Source organism: Lepidochelys kempii, chromosome 2 (genome assembly GCF_965140285.1).
Source record: "Lepidochelys kempii isolate rLepKem1 chromosome 2, rLepKem1.hap1, whole genome shotgun sequence".
Lineage (NCBI taxonomy): Eukaryota > Metazoa > Chordata > Testudines > Cheloniidae > Lepidochelys > Lepidochelys kempii.
Window position 1 is genome coordinate 223,008,624 of NC_136381.1, and position 19,549 is coordinate 223,028,172.

Sequence of the window (19,549 nt, forward strand, 5' to 3'; positions counted from 1 at the left end):
TGTGTGTATGTGTCTGTGCGCGCACGCACGTGCGCCCAGAGATAAGATAATTTAAAATGCCATTTCATTTCACAGTTGAGTGGGGTGTGCATGATCAAACAATGATGTATTTTGCTATCTGGAGTAAAGAAAATAGGATTTTATTTCCTAGATCTAATGTTGCATCTGATTGCATATTCCCATTCTTGTATAATTAATTTAATCCAAGAATTAGCAAAGAAGGACAGACCCTGGGTTATATCACATTTATAGTTTATAGGAAAAGGTGAGCATTAATTGGCGCTTAATGCATTACATTTTGTTTTACTGCTACACCATTAACTGTACTCAAGCAGGCTTCCAATGACTGTTTCAGTGTATTTCTCAAACAGGTAATTTAGCACAACCAAATATGGGCCTGGATGTAGCCAGATATTTTAGCAGAAGTGCTGTATCTTGCTATTTAAAAAAAATATATATTTTTTTGCTTAAGAAGCCAGGTAATTAACAATGCATATACTGGGTACAAATATCTATTGATGCACTTAAGCAAGGAACTTTACTCATTCAATGTTTTCTTTTGGAACACTGGACATGCTTTATTTCAATTTTTTCACAATTTATTTAAACATCTCACATATACAAAATAGGTACAATTTTTTTGAGAAATGATGCTTTCTTTTTACCCATCGTAGAGGATGAAAATGAGATTTAAAGCATGAGCACCTGAATTTGGAGGGAGAGGTTGAAGATGGGGCCGGGGGAGAGAAATGATCCACATGCTTAATCTGGGGGTAAGATGGGACATTCTGACTAAAGTTTTGAGACAGATTTCAAAGAAACAATACAACTTAATACAGAAAAGTGGTATTTCAAATGCTGCTAGCACCAACAAAGTTCAAGTATTGGAAAGATCCTCTATCATACTGAAATTAGCACCTTTGTATTACGAATGGAACTAAAAGCACCTCAGATCATTTGGAGAAGTACCTACTGTGGATGTGGATCACACTTGGCTTTAAGTGTATGAGGTAGTTTAAACCTTTGGAAGTTGTGGTTTTAAACTTCCTCTGTGGAAGATATTCAAAGGCCACAAGTGGTGCAAACTTTCATGATTTTTTATTTTGTTTTTTTTACAAAGGCTGACATTTCCCAAAACAAGGTGTTAAAATCTTGAAAGACTTCTGAGTCCTTTTGGGGCTGTATTAAATTGCATTGCACAACGCTTCAATCAATCCTTCTCCTTCTCTTTTGCCCAGAGTTTAAGCAAGTAGATGAACAGAAGAAATGGAAGGAGTCAGCTTTCAGTATAAAAAAAGAAATGGCAAAGAGAGATTTTTTTTTTTTTGATTTTAAGTTAGTTTGAGTTCATTCATTTGAAACAGACTGGGCCAATGTCCAAACCGAATTCTTGGTCAGCGCCACCAATGTCCAAAAGTGCAATGTCAAGGACGGGCAAGCGAGATGGCTTATTCGTTCTGTATTCAATGATTGTTTTGCCCCATTCATTGGTCTTTCTCTGTAAGATAATAACAGTGATAGTTAGAAGAGTTATTGTGCTGTTTACGGTACCAACATTTCTTCCAGTGAATTTAATCTCTTCTGAAATCTGCTGCAACTAATTTTGCTAGCACAGGTCATCAGTTAGATGCCCACCTACAGATCTTTCATATAAAGAAACATATTTATTTTAATCTTTTAACTTAACATAGCAGCTGATCACTCAGAATAGCAGATTCTGTGTTCTGGCTTTAATATAGTAATATATGCACTAGGGATCAAATCCTCATAGGAAGGGGGAGGGATGCTCAGTGGTTTGAGCATTGGCCTGCTAAACCCAGGGTTGTGAGTTCAATCCTTGAGGGGGCCATTTAGGGATCTGGGACAAAAATTGGGGATTGGCCCTGCTTTGAGCAGGGGGTTAGACTAGATATTCAATGATTCTATGACACTGCCATGGTTGTTGAGCTCCAAGAACTGAATGGAGGGCTGAATAACAGGATTCTCAGCTCCTGCCCGCAGCAGCTAGTATCGAGATGCTTTCCAGTGGCTATGGAGGAGTAGCAGATGTAGGATTTTGGACTACTGGATATGCTGCATGTGTGGACTTTTGCCACTTCTCCAGTTTGCACATCATTCCCTCGGTTCTCTGGGTTAGACAGCTGCATGCAGCTTTCTCTTTGGCATGTAGAGGGGTGAAATGCCTATAAGGTGCTCTCCACCTTTCGGCTCCCCTGTACAGTGAAAGTGTGATATTTCTGTGTTTTGGCCTGTGCACACTTATCGAGAGAGCTGTAGGATTCAACACTAGAGACTAACTATCTTTGACACAATATGAATTTTAATGACTAATGTCCTGCAGAGGAGATTGGTAATCTAGCTCTATATCCATATCCAACTCTACCACTAGAGTAAACAGGAAACCATGCGTCCAGTAGTACTTACAGAGCAGCCATCCTCAAGAACACTGAAAGTGAACCTGCTGTTGCCTTCAGCTCGTAGTTCAACATCATTGGATCCCTGCAGTATAACAGCCTTCTTAAGGTTGCCAGTTTCCACATCCATGTATGCAATGCTGTTCTTACAGTGGTAGGTGATGTTCTGGGAGGCATGGTTGGCCAGCAGACGCATGAAGGCAAGTTGGGTGGCCATATCCTTGGAGGTCACGCCTTCCTCGTTGTATTCAAACTAAAAACAGGAAGGAAGAACTCTAAATCAAATATTCATTGAAATGTAATGGGATATAATATGCTCACAGGATGTGTGTGCGTGTGTCTGAAGTGAACAGGGATGCTAGGAATGTGAAAATCATGGAATTCAGGAGGTTGTGATCTTGAGCACTTTGAGATTTCACCACAAGACCAAAACTACTCAGTTAAAAAAATAACCGAATTAGAGCTATGTAACTGAACAAACGGAATTATTTACAGTTGGGGGTTGAGTGTCTGTTTTTTTCATTATATTACTGGAAATTATAAACGTAAACATCCACGGTGGGCATCTCTCTTCCTTTAATTATGGCAGTGTGAAGCGTTATAATGGCATAACTTTAGGAGGACTCCACTGACGTGTTTCTATTGTAAAGGTCTTCCCAAGCATGTCCAATATAAGTCAGAGCAACATGTTAAAGATAAATTGACTGCAAATTATAAACTTTGCAAAAATGTAAGAGAAGTCCTGCATGGATTTTTGATACATATTCCTATTCAGTGCCTGTATCCCCATACTGACTTGGAACATGCCAGATATACCAGCCCCAGACTTCCCTTGAGCTATGACTAGTAAACATGTTAAGTTTGTGATAAACTGTGTTGTGATTCTGTGATGTTCCCAAAGGGAAAGCAGGATGATTCCAACAAACCCATTTTGCAATTGTGACCAAAACCAGACTTTGAATTCTGCTCTCCAAAGATGAAAGGCTAGTCCATTGCCTCCTATCCTTCCACTAGGAGAGAGTTTTCATTAGTCTGTGCTTTTGAAAAGGGTTACTGTGCAGGCAACTCTTTAGACAGCACTGTAGGTAATAAATTCACTCGAGTTGCACTGTTTGGCCACTCACCTGTGTACCACCATTGATAGTTTCGCCAAACCACACATGCTTCTTGTCCCTGGGGTTCTTGTTGACATACCAGTTCTTAGTGGGGATGTTTTCTGGATTAGCATTGATGCAAGTCTCACCAGTGGAGAAGTCACAGTACACTCTGATGGCATCCATGATGCACCCCTGGTTGGGATCAATCCAGTAGAAACCTGTCATTGAAAAAAAAACCCTGGTCACTAATTCAGCCTCATGCAGGCACTCAGCTACTATGGTAATGGGCATGGCATAAATACCCAAAGGGATAACATAGATACTATAGTTGTGTACATTATTACATTGGCGACCTGCAAACCACAAGAAATCTGTACTTGAATATTGCTAATGTGTGACATTGCATTACTTTCGAAAGCTGAGCATACATAATTATCGTATTGATTTTGTGGTGAGGATTGCACCACAGTGAACAATGAAGGGAAACTCTTCAGGGTGAGCTTGTGTAATTGTGCTGTCAGTAGAGGTAGGGGTTATTGTTTCATTGGTGATTTATTAGGTTAATAATATCCACTGCCTGTCCAGAGTGTTAAGAGTGAAATTTACCCCCTGGCCAATGGCCAGCACAAGTACTATACACCACTTCAATACCACTAATTGGGCTTAAGAAGACTTAAAGTTTATATGCCTTGTGCTGGCTCTCAGCACAGGGGTAAATTTCACCCTTAAAAGAATAAAACTGCTGACACCAGGCCCTAGTCAATCAGGAAACAACATTGAAAGCAAGCTACTAAGCTGAATACAACCAGCGAGCCAGAAGAGGCATCCATCTAGCATTAACATACCACTGGTCCATTCTGGGTGGCTGAGTCTTAAGTCACGGCAGGTGCGGGCTGGGTTCTTCCTGGAGCCTTCTGGGGTCAGGAGGGTCTCAATTTGGTTGTTCAGTGATTTCAGAGTGGCATCAACTTCATAGTCCTTAGGTCTGAGAGATGGCTGATCAGCCCGGTAGTATTCAGCATCATAGCCAATTTCATATCCACCACCATTGGGACCAGGTGGGCCAGGGTGACCAGGTGGACCGGGTGGACCCTAAAGAGGTTCAATGTAAGAAGACAAAGAGCATCCCATTATATAAGTCTGGGCATTGCATTGATGTGCACACTACACCCAATTACTTGCATGAATAGCCCTACTCTAAGGCACAGGATCCTCAGCTCCAGTCTCGAATAGCTGGTAGGGAACTGCTTTGTGATGGATATTTCAGAGTAAAAGGGTAACAGATGCAAGATTTAGGGCCACTGCATCTTCTTTGTGCATGTACTCACTGGCTACAAGCAGTAAGCACTCATCAGCTTGAATAAGGACTCTGCAATTAGGTCTAAGGTTGGTATTCTCGTATAAAGAGAGAACTTAAATGAACAGCTGGTTCAGTCTTCTCATCTTAGCCCCATATTTAATTTACATGACTATTTTATTTAAATGTTTGAATGGCTCACCAAAAATGTGAGGGCCAGGATCAGTCATATAGTCAGACTGGAATAGGAATAATAATAATAATCATCATCATCATGATGATATCACTTTTCATTTATATAGTGCTCAATAATCTGAGGGTTTCAAAGTGCTTTTCAAATTAAGACCAATATAGTTATCCCTATTTTACAGCTGGGGAAACTGAGGCACAAAAAGATTAAGTGACTTGCCCAAAGTCACAAAACACGTCAATGGCAGAACCAAGACTAGAACTCAGCTCTCCAGAATCCTAGTTCTGTGCTTTCATCCGTAGGCCCCCATAAGCAGTTGTACTGTAGCTGTCTTTAATACTATCCTGTAACAAATCTTAATTTTGTAGGGAAACATGTTAGAATGTGAAATAAAAAGTCTTCCACTGTTTGAGGAAAAAAGTAACGTAGAAATCTCTTCCATTTCCTCTTCTTAACTCCCCACCACCAACCACTGGGGCTATTAAGTGATGATTTCAGCTTGTGCCCTTAATTTATCACAAAAAAAAAAAAATCAAACTTACACTAGGACCTTGGCTACCCTGAGAACCACGCACACCAGCAGGTCCAATAGGACCAGGAAGTCCATTGCGACCATCTTTACCATGAGGACCAGAAGGACCAGCAGGACCCTACAACAGAACAACAACTTCTTAATGGAAGTAAACAATACAAGAGAAATAGGAATATCATTTTAAAAAGTCACAGGCATTGGAGAGGGTTACTTGCCCTTTCCTTATTCCAAATGAACAGAGAGTATTCACTTAAATTCCCATACCCTTGGACCAGCAGGGCCGGTGGAACCAGAAGCACCTTGATCTCCGTGGTGGCCCTATTGGAAAAAAGAAAAATCACATCCAGATTAAAAACACTGATACACAGTTATATTAATATGATACTGGTCAGCCATGCCCCAAGGCTTGGAGTTCTGAGACTGGAAAGCTGGTGCCGACCCTGTTCCCTTAGTGAAGTACAGTCAGAGTTAAAGTAGCTGTTGTTGGAGGCATGGGGAGGAAAAGGCCCCATACAATCAACTAGAATCTAAGGAAGATGTTTTAAGACAATAACATTCCTCTATATAAATAAAAGAGGTTTTTATTTAAAGGTCAAAATCTTAAAAGGAATGTCACATTTTTAAAGAGAATGCAATCTATATGAGGATCTTCCATTTTTCCGTGCTAAAGTATTACAACATTGTAATAGAAATGGGTAAATATTGTATTATAATAAAATGAATATGCTTTTAAATATAATGTTGGCCACATTTCAAAACCAATCTCTAAAATTGTGTTTCTATGTTTCAAGTGTGCTGTATGACATTCATAGGAATAGTTTTAGAAGCCTTTTAAAAATTTGATATTTTATGTGGATGGCAACAAACACTAAACTATGTAGGCATATTTCACAGCCTTTGAAAGATTTGTGGGGCGGTGTCAGCCTACAGAGTTGCACATATGAATCTTTATACATTGTGGTAATTTTATTTATTTCTGTTGTGCTCCCCATTCTAAATTATTACAAATGTTTACTCACAGCAAGACCGGGCAGACCCTGCAATCCATTGTGTCCCTTAAAACCAGGCATGCCTCTAGGTCCTTTATCACCTGGCACACCTTTCTCACCACGTGGACCTTGTGGGCCCTGGAGAAGAAAAACACATCAAAAGAAAAAAAGAAACATAAAATGGAATGTTTTGAAATGTTTTCGAGACATAGTTAGCCAACGTGAAAATGAATCATGAGTAGTCTACGTATGTCATATTCTCGTCGTGAAACATGCATATAGATTCTGTTAACACATGTGGAATCTGCTCAAGGGAGTGTGGATTAGTCCCATGGGAGGGAGATACAGATCTAGATTTGAACAATTCTAGGTATATAATATTTTCAAACCCATAATACTCCTCTCTGGACTCTATTGCCCAAGATTGGGTCCTTAATGAGCAATGAAGTATACATTTTTCATTTCTTACTTAAACTTTTTTGCTGAGAGATTAAAAAAAATTACGTACAGCAAGACCTCTTGCACCAGCAGGACCAACAGAACCAGTAACACCAACGGGACCCTGAAACACGCACATAAAATACATGTAAGCTATAACATCATATTAATGGAAAAGCTCAGTGCCCTGTGTATACTGGTTGCCAGGACAAGTGAGCAGTAAGTGTTCTTAATAGCTGTGTTCTGCACTAGCAAGTGTTTTAAGTAATATGAGCAATTAAAGTCTGATCTTACAGGTTCACCACGATTTCCAGGCTTTCCGGAAGGACCAACTGCACCATGAGCACCAGGGGCACCAGCAGCACCAGCGAGACCATTGTTGCCAGGATAACCACGCTCACCCTAAAGACAAGGGAAGGTGAGAGGAAGCAGAGAGTGTATCAATACTGGCTTCTTATAAGGATCGACAAATATCTGCCACAAGTATGAAACAAAAGAGAAAAGCTTACCTTGAAACCAGGAGCACCATCACGGCCTGGAGGACCATCATTACCAGGATTGCCCTGTTAAAACAGCATAAGAAACCAGTCACCCAAATATCAACGGAGAGCTGTGCATCCAGTTGCAGTTCCTTGTGTATATGAAACTTATCAGACATTTAAAAAAAAAAAAGACAGCACAAATCTTGACAAACAAAAACAACCAATCAACCAACCAAAGCCTACAAGGAAACTTCACATATTATATTTGCTACCTACTTTCTGGATGGATACTGACAAGTTGTACATTTGTACGTGCCGTATAAAGGCCATCCTCAGATATTTCAAATCTGTTTAAGTCGTATAAAAGATTGGATAGAATTCAAATATTTTAGAAGGCAGGGACCAGATTCCGTAGAAGAAGAAAATTGTTTTTCACCTCCATCCTCTAAAATGATCTTTACATCAATACAGCAGTAGCCGTCACTTAACAGGCACCCTAGCAAAGGGCACCCTGCGTACTTGAAAAAAGTGCCAGTGGTGGGGGCTGGCAAGGGGGTGGCGAAATCAACGTAATGCATTACACAGATTTCAGACAGTAGATTCAGGGCCCAATGACTCCATTTGTGGACTTCATTAGTGCCAACTCATGTTAGCAAGCATCAATTTCTTCCTCTGTGACCTTTTGGTTGATTTCAGCTGCTTCCCCGATGTTATGGATGCTTAACTAGTGTTCTCTTGATATGAACATCACAGAGCATGGAAGTTATTTATGTTTAAAGAAATTCATGCAATGAAGTGAATGTTCTCTGATCACATTGTGTTCCAGTGAGCATCTAATAACCTGAGGCATCGCTTAAACTTATAAATTAAGTTTCACCAGTTTGTACCAATCGAGGGGCTTATTCTACAGTTATAGGGGGCAGAAATAATTTATTTATACTTTATTTTTACTCCCCAGATGATTAGATTATGCATGGTTGCTGTATGGCCGGGCATGGTTGGGCAAAGGGTTTCCTCTCTCAAGGATTTGATTCCCCCCAAGGGAAGGGAAAGAGGGCGGAGAGAAGGTGGAACAATAGCCCTCCCTTCCAGCTTGCAGAGCAAGGCCAGTACATCGGGGGAGCAGATGGCTCCCCTCGCACTCTCCCTAGTGCACAAGAAGCAGCTTCAGCACTGATTGTGGCTCTCTGGTGCTCCTCCTGGACAGACGGCTCCATGTTATCCACTGCATAGAAGTGTGGCTTAAAAGCCACAGTCTGCTCCTTAACGTTTTTAGACTGCATATGTCTTTTCAGATTTTGAAACGCTTACCTTTTATGGGCTCTTTTCCCATCAATTCAAGCACACAGGGAGATATTATGCAGTTAACTCCCACTGTTTCTCTGATAGGGCTTAGAACACGCTAGGTGTTGTGCGATCATTAACAGCTTACATTCTGAAAGCTTGAGGTATGTGCTTAATTTCTGTCCCTTAACATTGGCTTTGAATTCAGAGGTAAGACTTTGTTTTTAGGATTATGTGTATTGCATTCCCCATTCAGTGTTGTTTTTGCATTTCACTAACTCACTACAAGAGATACATATGCAGCAGAGGTGAATTATGTCTAAATGATGTTTGGTTCTGAGTACTTTAAAAATTATGGGATAACGAGACTTCCAGATAAATTCTTCCTTCTAGCCCAGTCCTCTACCCCCAGAATAGATTATCCTTCTCAGCTCCTCTAATGGACTCCTATCTTCCTCCCATTCCTGAGTCCTTGATTTGACTTATATTGCCATAGAACCCAGAAGCCCCAATCAGGTTTGAGGCCCTATTCTGACATGATCCCTGCCTGCAAGAGCTTGCAGCATAGGAAGTGGAGGAAGCTGGCTGCATTCCCATTATGATTTGGACTCACTGCTCCATCTAGGACCCCTCTGATGTGGAGCCTGGATTCCCAATGATCCTGCTTTAATCTTCCCCTAAAATTCTGTAGGATGTAATTTTGCTAGCAGAACTGTCTCCAGCAATGCCCTGTTTTTCCACATATGTTTCTCATTATTCTGAACTAACCCCCCTTCCCCAAAATGATATAAAATGTAGCTTACATCACGGCCAGCTTCACCAGGGGGACCGTTCAGACCAGGAGCACCCGAGGGGCCAGAGGGACCACGTGAACCGGAAGGACCGGAAATACCAGCAGGGCCTGGCTCACCCTAGCAAGGGAACAAGAGTAGGACACGGTATTGCAATTCACATACTGGCTTTATCAAGCAACACTTTTCTGAATATTTATTTCTGCCCATGAACTGCACACATAGAAGAAATATCTCTTTAAGGAGTTCCAGAAGTAAAGGAGAATTTGGACAAACTAACGTATGTATCTGACTACAAAAAGCAATTTTCTTTACTTCATGCTTTGTGCCTTCTCCCTCCCCCAGCCAATGTGAGAAACAAAAGCTTAATAGTGAAAGATTAATATTACACATTCTGGAACAGGTTTTCAAAAGGGAAAGAGCCGAGGGTTAGGTATAAATGCATGCCAATGGGTGTCCTCATTTCCAGACACAAATAAGGTGGTTACAGTTGAAAATGGCTGTTGAAATGCCCAACAGGACATACATATTATCCGTGTGTGTGTGTGTGTGTGTGTGTGTGTGTGTGAGAGAGAGAGATTGTGGTAATTTGACATGTGAGTTAGACACAACGTTGCAACTGGATTTTTGCACGCGGTCCTAGACTGCTGCCATTTGGAAAATCTTGGCATATGCTTGAAAACCTGTCTCTCCCCCAAACAGAAGCTGGCCCAATAAAAGATATTACCTCACCCACCTTGTCTCTCTAAGATCTTGATGAAGGCAGATTTGTGACATGAGCATCTGTGTGTCATCTAAAGAACATTTTAATTCATAAGTGTATAACTGACTTGATTTAGCCCATGGGATACAAACTAAAAGAGAACCTCATTAATTGACATTAATGACGGAGAGATCCATTACCAATTACTGTGCAGTGCAATTAGTGGGAAAGTAAACACACAAAATTAAAAATAACAGGGGATGATGCATAGCAAAATGTAAGAAGGGATTTTTTGGGGGGTGCAAATTAAGGGATGGGATGTACAGATTAGCATATTAGCCAGAATTAGTGAGGTTCTACTATACTCTAAATCCCAAATCCCAGAATCAGTCTTACTGTTTCTTTGAAGAAAGTATTAAATATAGTGAGCCACTCTGATCTCACACCAATTTTACATTGTTCTGACTCCACTGATCAGAATCTGGTTCTATATGTCCTAGATTAAATGTTAAAGAAAAAGTCAATTTTATCTCTGAAGTTTCTGATAAAAGGAATATAACTGATGTCATAGACTCACTGTTCCTCCAGAAATGCCAGGAAGACCACGTTCTCCCCGAGAGCCAGGGAGACCAAGGATACCAGGAGCACCAAGAATACCCTGAGGTCCTGAGGTACCAGGAGGACCCTGAGGAAGGAGGAAGAGAACATCGAACGTTATGGTCCTTGTCTATAAAAATGGAGCTTTGCAGTGGCACTGCAAATCTGAATGGATTTTTTACCAAGACGAAATTTTTGCAATTTGATTTGATCCCATAATTGCACCAAGTTCTTTCAGAGGAATCTCACTACATAGTTCTCAGCAATAATTCCCATACAAGAGAAGTTAGACATTCTGTATTTTGCATTACATTTCAAAGTTAAAGTCTCTAATATATATAGCTGCTGAAAACTCTTCCAACAAAAATATTTTCCAATTGAAAGTTTTGTTGGTGAAAAATTTATTTTTCTCTGTGTTCTGCTGAGCCCTTGTAATATCCCATGCCTTTGGCATGCCATAGAGGGAGGGCTGTGCAGAAAGAATCTGGTATTTTTCAGTATAGTGATAGGATAAATCTATTTAATGAGATGCTGTAGTATAAAAACTGATCCTCTAATCTTTGGAAGGATTTAAAGATACCAATGTGAACATACACTCTGCTGTTGAGAGTCCTTTGCTGTACTCTATTTTGCTGAAATTGTGAAGGGGTGAGCTAGTTTGGTCCAAGAATAGCTAGCTAGGGCCCATATTCATTTATGCCTATGCAATGTGAGTGTAAAATGTTATTAGGTCAGGTGCAAATGAATATGCTAGGTGTAAAGTAGTGCGGAATCAGGCCTATTAGCTCCATTATCCAATATTTCTAATACAAAATTAGATTTTCTTGTTCAGAAATGTTCTACAAAGATTTACACTGGATATAAGGGGCACATTTTTAAGTGTGATGCATAAAGATTTAACTACACAGCTTTCATCAGCATTATTGTCAGTTGCATGCACAAATCATATGTGTGGCACTACAGAATTAACTGTTTGCTGTAAATAAAATAGATCATAGAAAGAATAACTGATAGAGAAGCAGAAAGCAATAACCCAAGGTAGCCTATACTCTAGGCCCTCAAAATATCATTTTGGCCTTAGCACGGCTAGTAATTCTGAGAGTGCAAGTTGAAGAGCACTGATCAATTTTGTTGTTGTACAATTTTAAACCTACAGTTTAGATCACTTAGACCTCATCCACTTATTAGGGATTCTGAGCTATAAGTGACCTGAAATTGTCTAAAACATACAATTACAAATTCCTTCCTTAGCATCATATTTGGTCTTTTATTGTGCAGGAAAGCAATATGCTTGCCCCACAGCTTAATGGCAGAAAGCCAAATTCTGCCACCCTTACTCAGACCGAATACTATGTTCCTCTGCAAATAGCCCCACTGGTCTCAGAAGGGTGTTCTCAGACTAATATGCTACTCAGCAGAAGTAAAGGCAGCAGAAGCTGACTCAGAGAGCTTATAACACACTTTGCCCTTCACAGCACTAATTCAACTAAGCACTTAAGCATGTACTTAAATCCCACTGAAGTCAATGAGACTTAGGGACATACTCAGAAGGAATCATGAGCTTACACGCTTTGCCAGATAGGGGCTAAAAGAGAAAACTGCTGAAGCACAAGACCTGTACTGGAATTTGTAATATTTACATTAAAAGCAACATTTAGGAATGTGAAGAGATGTTGTATGACTTACAGCACCACCAGGCTCTCCAGATGGACCTTTCTCACCAGTGAAACCAGGTGGGCCAACGATACCTTGTTCACCAGGACGACCAACTGGACCAGTATCACCACGTGGGCCTCTAGGACCATCTTTGCCAGACTGGCCAGGAGGACCAGGGGGACCAGTGATACCCTAGGATTAAATATAAGCATTAGTTCACTATCCTGCAGAGACAGATTATTCATCATTTCTCAATGAAACAAAAAAGGCACGCAGCAATAGTTTATTAGGGATTTAGGCCCAGATCCTCAAAGGTATTTGGGCGGGGGGTCTAACTTTCATTAGAAAGTTAGAAGTTCCAGTGTCTCCTTCCCTTACTCACCATGTATGTCTGAAATCAATGGAACTACCCCAGGAGCAGTGTGAATAAGTGGTACGATTTGGCCCAGAATAAACTATAGTCTTGGTTCTGTGCCTACTGGCGGTGATTATTAACATTATTGTAATCAATTTTATAACAGGGTATTTTCTTCTTCCCATCTGGCTGGACCCTTTATAGCAGCTTTTAGCTCTGTCAGACATGCGGTGATATCCAACAGAATTAAATACAGGAATATCAGACAAGAAAAAAAAAAAAGAGGTCTTTTTCAAATGAATGGAAGCACCTTCGTGATGAATGTGCCAGCCTTTGCATGTGTCATTAGATTACATACTGGATCTTAAAGAAAAGCTTTGGGTGGGAAAAAATTAAGGGTCCAAATTTTCAAAAGGAACTAGTGATTTTGGGTCCCTTCATTTTTGTGTGCTCAACTTAGGGCACTTTCAAGAAGGCAGATTTTCAGTTTTGAAAATGTGGGCAAAAAGTGACTTTCTGCCATGCTTTCCCAAGCTGAGGACTGCCTTTCCCTAGGAACACTCCCACTGAAGTTAGTGGAACTGCTCCCAGAGTAAGTTGATACTCAGTGTGAATAGAGGTGCCAGAAACTATTACAAAAGGCACAATTTACAAAGGTATTTAGGCACCTACACATGCAGACAGATGTCTAGTGGGATTTTCAAAAGTGCCTAGGCACCTAACTCCCAATGGGGGGAGGTTCTGAAATTCCCACTAGGCATCCATATAAACTCTATGAACCTAAGCACGTTTAAACACCTGGTGCTAAGTATTGAAGGGCCCGTCTCTGATCTCAGTTACACATGTGTAATTCAGGAGTAACTCCTCTCACGTCAATGATTTATATAGATGGAACGGAGATCAGGATTTGTCCATAATGTGGTTCAGCCTGTCTGTCATCTGATAAACTACTTTCACCAATTACTTACCGCAGGGCCGGGAGGACCAGTTCTGCCAGCAGCTCCAGGGAAACCAGTGGCGCCCTACAAATAAAAATCAAGGGGAAGGTGAGGGCTGAATATTGGAAGGTGAATCACTGAACGATGATTCAAAGTCAAGAGAAAATGGAGGTGTAAGAAGTTTGAAGACTTACAGAAGGACCAGCGTCACCGCGACCACCAGCGGGGCCTGCAGCACCAATGGGACCCTACATGCGAGGAGGAGAAAGGGAAAACGATGAACCAAACAAAAACCTCCAAAGTTCCAGATATAGAAAAACGTCCCAATCCTGCTCTGACTGAAGTTAATGGGAGTTTTGCCATCAACTTTAATGGAAGCAGGATTGCTCCACCTCCTCCAATAATAGAGTACATATTTGAATAGTGGGGCCAAATTCGGAGTTCCTTTGCTTAGCTTTCACTCATACCTTATGCAGGTGAACTCGTGGAAGTCACAGAGCTAGGACTTGGTACAAACTGAGTAAGGGCTTCAGGCTTTAAGGAAAAGATTTTTCAATTTAAACTGGCTTCCAAATGTTACATGCACACCCACAAACTCAGAAACAAAACAAAATAGCAATGGCTTAGTTGGCAAAGGGCATGAAGAAACCACTTACATGTGTGTTGTATGGATATTAGAACTCTATATATAGATTGAGTAAGGCCAAGGCAGAATACTGCTCTAGCTGGAAGCATATGGAGAAGGGTAAAGCCCTAAACAATCCTGTAAAGAAATTTCCTCTTGTGAAGTTTCAAAAAGGGGAATAGTTAAAGATCGAGGGCCTGACTTTCAGCATCTTTTCAACCTAGTCCTCATGTCTTATATTATGTCACTTGGATGTGAAGACAGTTCCATCAAAACCACAAGTGCAGGTGCACATGTACAAGAGGAATATGGGTCTGAAAGTCCAGCCCCTAAAGAACATATTTTATCTTTGATAGGATGCCATTAGTGAGGGATCCTCAACTTTGGAATTTACCCACAAACATCTCTTTGCTTCGCCCAACACAGCCTCAATATATTGACCTTCATAGCATGTTGCAAAACTTATTTATTTTCCTAACCTCTATCTGAAGAAGTCAGTTCAGTGGACATGAACAAAGTGAGGGGGCTCTGGGGGATTTTTGGGGTATTTTTGGTTCTTGTTTTGGGAGGAATTTAATATTGATCCTGGCTGAACCTGAATTTGTTCTATGTACTTTTAAAAAATTAAATTGTACACTTGAGCCTACAGTTTTGGCTAGGTGCCTTTTTATAAATGGGAAATAAACAGATTGTGTAAATTATAACAGCTTTTGTTAAGAGAAATGAATAAAAACCTTTATCACAACTATTAAAATTTGTTATCTGAAGCCACAAGAAACTTGACTGCAGGTGTATTGATAATCTCAGGTCTTCTTAGTAACCTGGACACATTTATGGTTTTGCTTTTAACTCAAAGTTTGTGTTTTGAATCAAGTTCAGAGTGATTGGAGGCAAAGGAGTTCATCTGAGTTTCCCAAATAAACTGATGACAAAGTTCTCACAAACTCTTGCAAACCAAAATCACCACTTTTTTCACAGCTTAAAACTTTAGTTTTGAAACTATGAAACTTGGAGAGAAACAAACAAAAAACTGTTTAAAGTTCAAAGCCTACTTGCCAGGTATACTGGTTGCATAGTTTAATCAAGGATCAGTATTTTAATAGTAAATTCAGTTTACTTACTGCTGGTCCACTACTGCCAGCTGGGCCAATAGCACCCAGTGGACCAACTTCACCCTTAGGTCCTTTTTGACCCCGCTCGCCTTTAGCACCAGTTTGGCCAGCGGCACCCTAAAAACAGAGAGGAATAAAAAAATGTTTAAAATATATTTTAAAGGAACACAACAACAGAATGTTGCAGCGTTTGACAGTGAATTATACACTTGGTACTTACAGGAGGTCCAGCAAATCCGTTAGGGCCAGCAGGACCACTCTCACCACGTTCACCCTAGAGTGAGATAAGAAACACTCAGGACTAAAGCTGTCAACACTCAAGAATAGTTGTTTTCTGAATGTAGCATTTTTGCATCTGGAAATGTTCTCTAAGTTGCTACTTACGGGAGCACCACGAGGACCAGCAGGGCCAGTAGAGCCAGCAGGACCAGCTTCACCCTAAAATATACCAAAGAACATTTTCACTATGATGTGCCATTGGCAGTCACACTGACTAATCAGAATGGGGATGTACTCTAGGTAATATGGCCTTCTCTTTGATTAATGGGGAAATTATGTACTCATCTCCCCTATGCCTGCAAGTGAGAAGAGATCACCACTACATATTACTCTTCATCAAAATACTCTAGTTTTCACCTATTTAATGCTACTGAGTTGCATTTTTTGCATGGTTTTTGGACATTTCCTGAAATTGTCACCAAGGATCAAATATCAGGGTATTTCAAAACAATGAGGAGTTGATATGTGTTCCTCCATCACCTCTGCCTGCTCCCCTGCCCACCAGAATGCTAAGTTTGCAATCAGAACTAGGCTCTATGTGAAGTCAGAAAGGCAGGGCCCAATCCAGAACCTTCTCTCAGTATGGTCCCACTACACTCTTACAACTCTTCCCACCCTGACCCGTTTGCGCAGACAGAGCAGTGCTGTGGTAATCCTTCACTTGCCAGTGAGGCTTTATAGCCTCTGACAGTCCTCCCAATATGGGCAATATATGAAAGATGTAGAAAGTCTATTTACAACGCTAGCTAGAATGGAATTTCTTTTTATTCTAAATAGAGACTGGTTACATTTTCCCCTGCAGCCTTCAAATGTTCATACAAAAGTTACATTGGCAACAAAAAAGCAAAGGAAGACATACCCGATCACCAGGGCCACCAGCAGGGCCAGGGGATCCAACAGCACCAGGAATACCCTAAAGAACAAGACAGAAACATGGCATGATTTCTCGTTACATATATTCATGCAAGGAGGAGTGGCCATTCTCTCTGCTCCACTGCCTTTTGTTTCTTTTCTTCCCTCTGGAGACAGCAGTGTGACAATGTTGTTTTATTAGCTATGAACTTATATGATGCAAAATTTGTGAGGAAAAAATCACAGAATATCAGGGTTGGAAGGGACCTCAGGAGGTCATCTAGTCCAACCCCCTGCTCAAAGCAGGACCAATCCCCAACTTTTGCCCCATATCCCTAAATGGCCCCCTCAAGGATTGAACTCACAACCCTGGGTTTAGCAGGCCAAAGCTCAAACCACTGAGCTATCTCTCCCCCTCCCTTCATTACTCTCTTCCTCTCAAAGTACAAGTTTCCAGGTGGACTGTGAGTATCCCAAAGCCTCTTTGAGCATTCGCATTAAAATGAGTGCCTTCTTTAAAAAACTAATGTGCCTTTGGGGTACAAGAGATCTTCAATTAGAACAAATGAAAAAAGGGCTCATTGTTACCTCACTGTTTCTGCCATTGATCTACACTCATAACTCTCACTGACTTTGTTGGTGTTCACACACTGAACAATTGCAGGGCTGGGCCCTTAATTTGTATATGTCTATTGTTTAACCCTTTTCCACTTCACCTACTGTATAAAGGATATATAGCATCTGATCATGGAACCTTACTTGAGCAGACCCATTGATTTCAATGAACGACTTACTTGGCTCACATGAGTTTTACTCCTGTGATTCATGGGTTTGCAGTTTCGGGCCCATATAGTATGAATATTTGTAACTAAAGGGTAATATCACATTGCATAACTGTCTGCGTGAAGCAAGGCCCTATACTCAGATCAATGGCATTTGTTTGTATGCAACCAGATAAGTCAAAAACACAGCATCCAATCAATTTTGAAATTTTAGGGAGTGTTCTAGACATCAGTGGGCAGAACGCTATTGATTTTGCTGAAAATCAAAAAGTGGAAGGGAGATATGGGGGGCACACAAAGCCCCTGGTATCTGGTTAACAGAACCATCCACTTCAGCCAGATCTGTAATTGTCTATAGATAAAAACAACAACAAAAAAACAGTTGACGGCAGCCATCAACACCTTCCAACACCATCTCAGCCCTGTCCATCTTCCCAATACAGTTAAAACACCCTGAATGACTTTTCACCAGGCAGAAAGAAAAGAAATAATAATGGTGGGGGAAGGGAGGAATGGAGGGCACACAGAGCCCCTGGCATGGGGGGGAATAGGGAACCCTGGTACGGGCGGGGGAAGGGAAGAACGGGAGGGTACACAGAGCCCCAGCACAGGGGAAAGGAGTAGCAGAGTTGCAGGGAGTCTTGAAATAGAGGGGGATGGGAGGGTGGCACACAAGTTGCTTGTGGGAGGTTGGAATGGAGGGATACAAGGAGTCCCTGGGATGTGCAATGAGCTCAGCCTATGGAAGCAATGAAGTGTGAGATCCTTGAGTTCATTAATGCAAAACATTTAGTGTCCTGAGACATCTCTGGTTCCCTTCCACTACAGAAAGCTGGGACTCCAGATTAATTCTTCTCAGTACTACTCAATCAAGTTATTATTTTACTTTGCTGGTGTATTTTAAAGCTTTTCTTTAAAATATGGAGAGCTGAAGTCTAAACACCATTTTGTTGTTGATTGTGCAAAGGACCTGAACAGATCTTAGACTTCAGGAAAGGCTTGAAATATGCTCCTGTAAATCTTGTTCATTGTCCTTCAACAGAAACACTTCTGAACTGTCCGGAGCTAAATTTAGTGATAATAGAATGACTTGATATACTCACCCGAGAGCCATCTCTTCCTGTTGCCCCAACTTCGCCTCTGAGGCCTGGTAAACCCTGGAAACAGTAAAAAAATAAAATAAAACTCCAGCACCACGTTATATTGTTAATGAAGGCCAGAGACAAAAAGAGATCTAAACGGTCTATTTTAACTGCATCATCATTTAATTCTTATTCCTACATACAGACATAATTCCTTCCTTCTTTATGTGCAGTTATTGTATGTGTATCTTGAGTGCAGAAGGAAACCTTCATTTTGGGGTACATTCTCTTTTTAACATGCAGACTAAAATCTGACACTCCTGAATGAGAGTTTAATAGCAAATGCATTGCTCAGCGTGCCATTGCTTGTGCTAAGCAGTGAGTTGTGGAGTAAAGTTGCCGAGGAAGAGGAATGACATAGTATCACCCCCAAAAAAAACCACAAAAGAAAGGTTAAAAGAGTTGCAAACTCAGTTCCTCTTCTCCTGATGTGGAAATCCTGCTCCACCCCCATAGACCTTCCTATCAGGTCACAGTGTGTTTGAATGGAATTAAAGATTCAATTACAAATTACAATCTGTGAAAATGATGAGGGGCTTGCTACTGACCTCAATCTGGTTTGCAACAATGTGAGACATGAATCAGACCACTGATATAATCTATCTATCTATCTATAGTATAAATCTATCCCTCCCCCTTTTCCTTTGGCCCATAAAAGCAATATGTACAAATTCTCCTGGGAATCTGCATTATACTTTATGTTTGGAGCAGGAAAAATAATTGTTGAACACAATGGGAGCATATAAATGGTTACACAGTGAACAAGGGTCACAAGAAGGATAGTCACTGGCCATCACTGTAGCCTCAAGGAATCAGAATATGATTCAGCCCTAATTGTTCTTCTCAAATATGTACTCTTGCTTTGCGTTGATTCACATGGCAGCTACCTGGATATTGTATCTTATAAAGAGTGTCAGGCAATTCCAGGCCTCATCCCTTTTTGACTGCATCTTTAGCTCAATGCCTTTTGATTCCTTTAGTCAAAACAAATGAA

General features: G+C 40.8%; 1 protein-coding gene across 1 annotated transcript in view; it reads right to left on the bottom strand.

Moving 5' to 3' along the window:
- Positions 1-1,081: 1,081 nt before the first annotated feature.
- The window catches only part of COL1A2 (collagen type I alpha 2 chain), a 50,047-nt gene continuing 31,579 nt past the window's right edge, over positions 1,082-19,549 (bottom strand). The window contains exons 33-52 of the mRNA XM_073329671.2: positions 18,517-18,570; positions 16,639-16,692; positions 15,885-15,938; positions 15,721-15,774; positions 15,510-15,617; positions 13,958-14,011; positions 13,794-13,847; positions 12,501-12,662; positions 10,795-10,902; positions 9,527-9,634; positions 7,467-7,520; positions 7,252-7,359; positions 7,028-7,081; positions 6,550-6,657; positions 5,795-5,848; positions 5,541-5,648; positions 4,357-4,603; positions 3,539-3,729; positions 2,425-2,667; positions 1,082-1,498 (exon numbers count right to left, since the gene is read on the bottom strand). Of these exons, the coding sequence (XP_073185772.1) occupies positions 1,352-1,498; positions 2,425-2,667; positions 3,539-3,729; positions 4,357-4,603; positions 5,541-5,648; positions 5,795-5,848; positions 6,550-6,657; positions 7,028-7,081; positions 7,252-7,359; positions 7,467-7,520; positions 9,527-9,634; positions 10,795-10,902; positions 12,501-12,662; positions 13,794-13,847; positions 13,958-14,011; positions 15,510-15,617; positions 15,721-15,774; positions 15,885-15,938; positions 16,639-16,692; positions 18,517-18,570 (2,124 nt within the window). The 3' untranslated portion in view covers positions 1,082-1,351. The remainder of the gene's footprint in view (positions 1,499-2,424; positions 2,668-3,538; positions 3,730-4,356; positions 4,604-5,540; positions 5,649-5,794; positions 5,849-6,549; positions 6,658-7,027; positions 7,082-7,251; positions 7,360-7,466; positions 7,521-9,526; positions 9,635-10,794; positions 10,903-12,500; positions 12,663-13,793; positions 13,848-13,957; positions 14,012-15,509; positions 15,618-15,720; positions 15,775-15,884; positions 15,939-16,638; positions 16,693-18,516; positions 18,571-19,549) is intronic.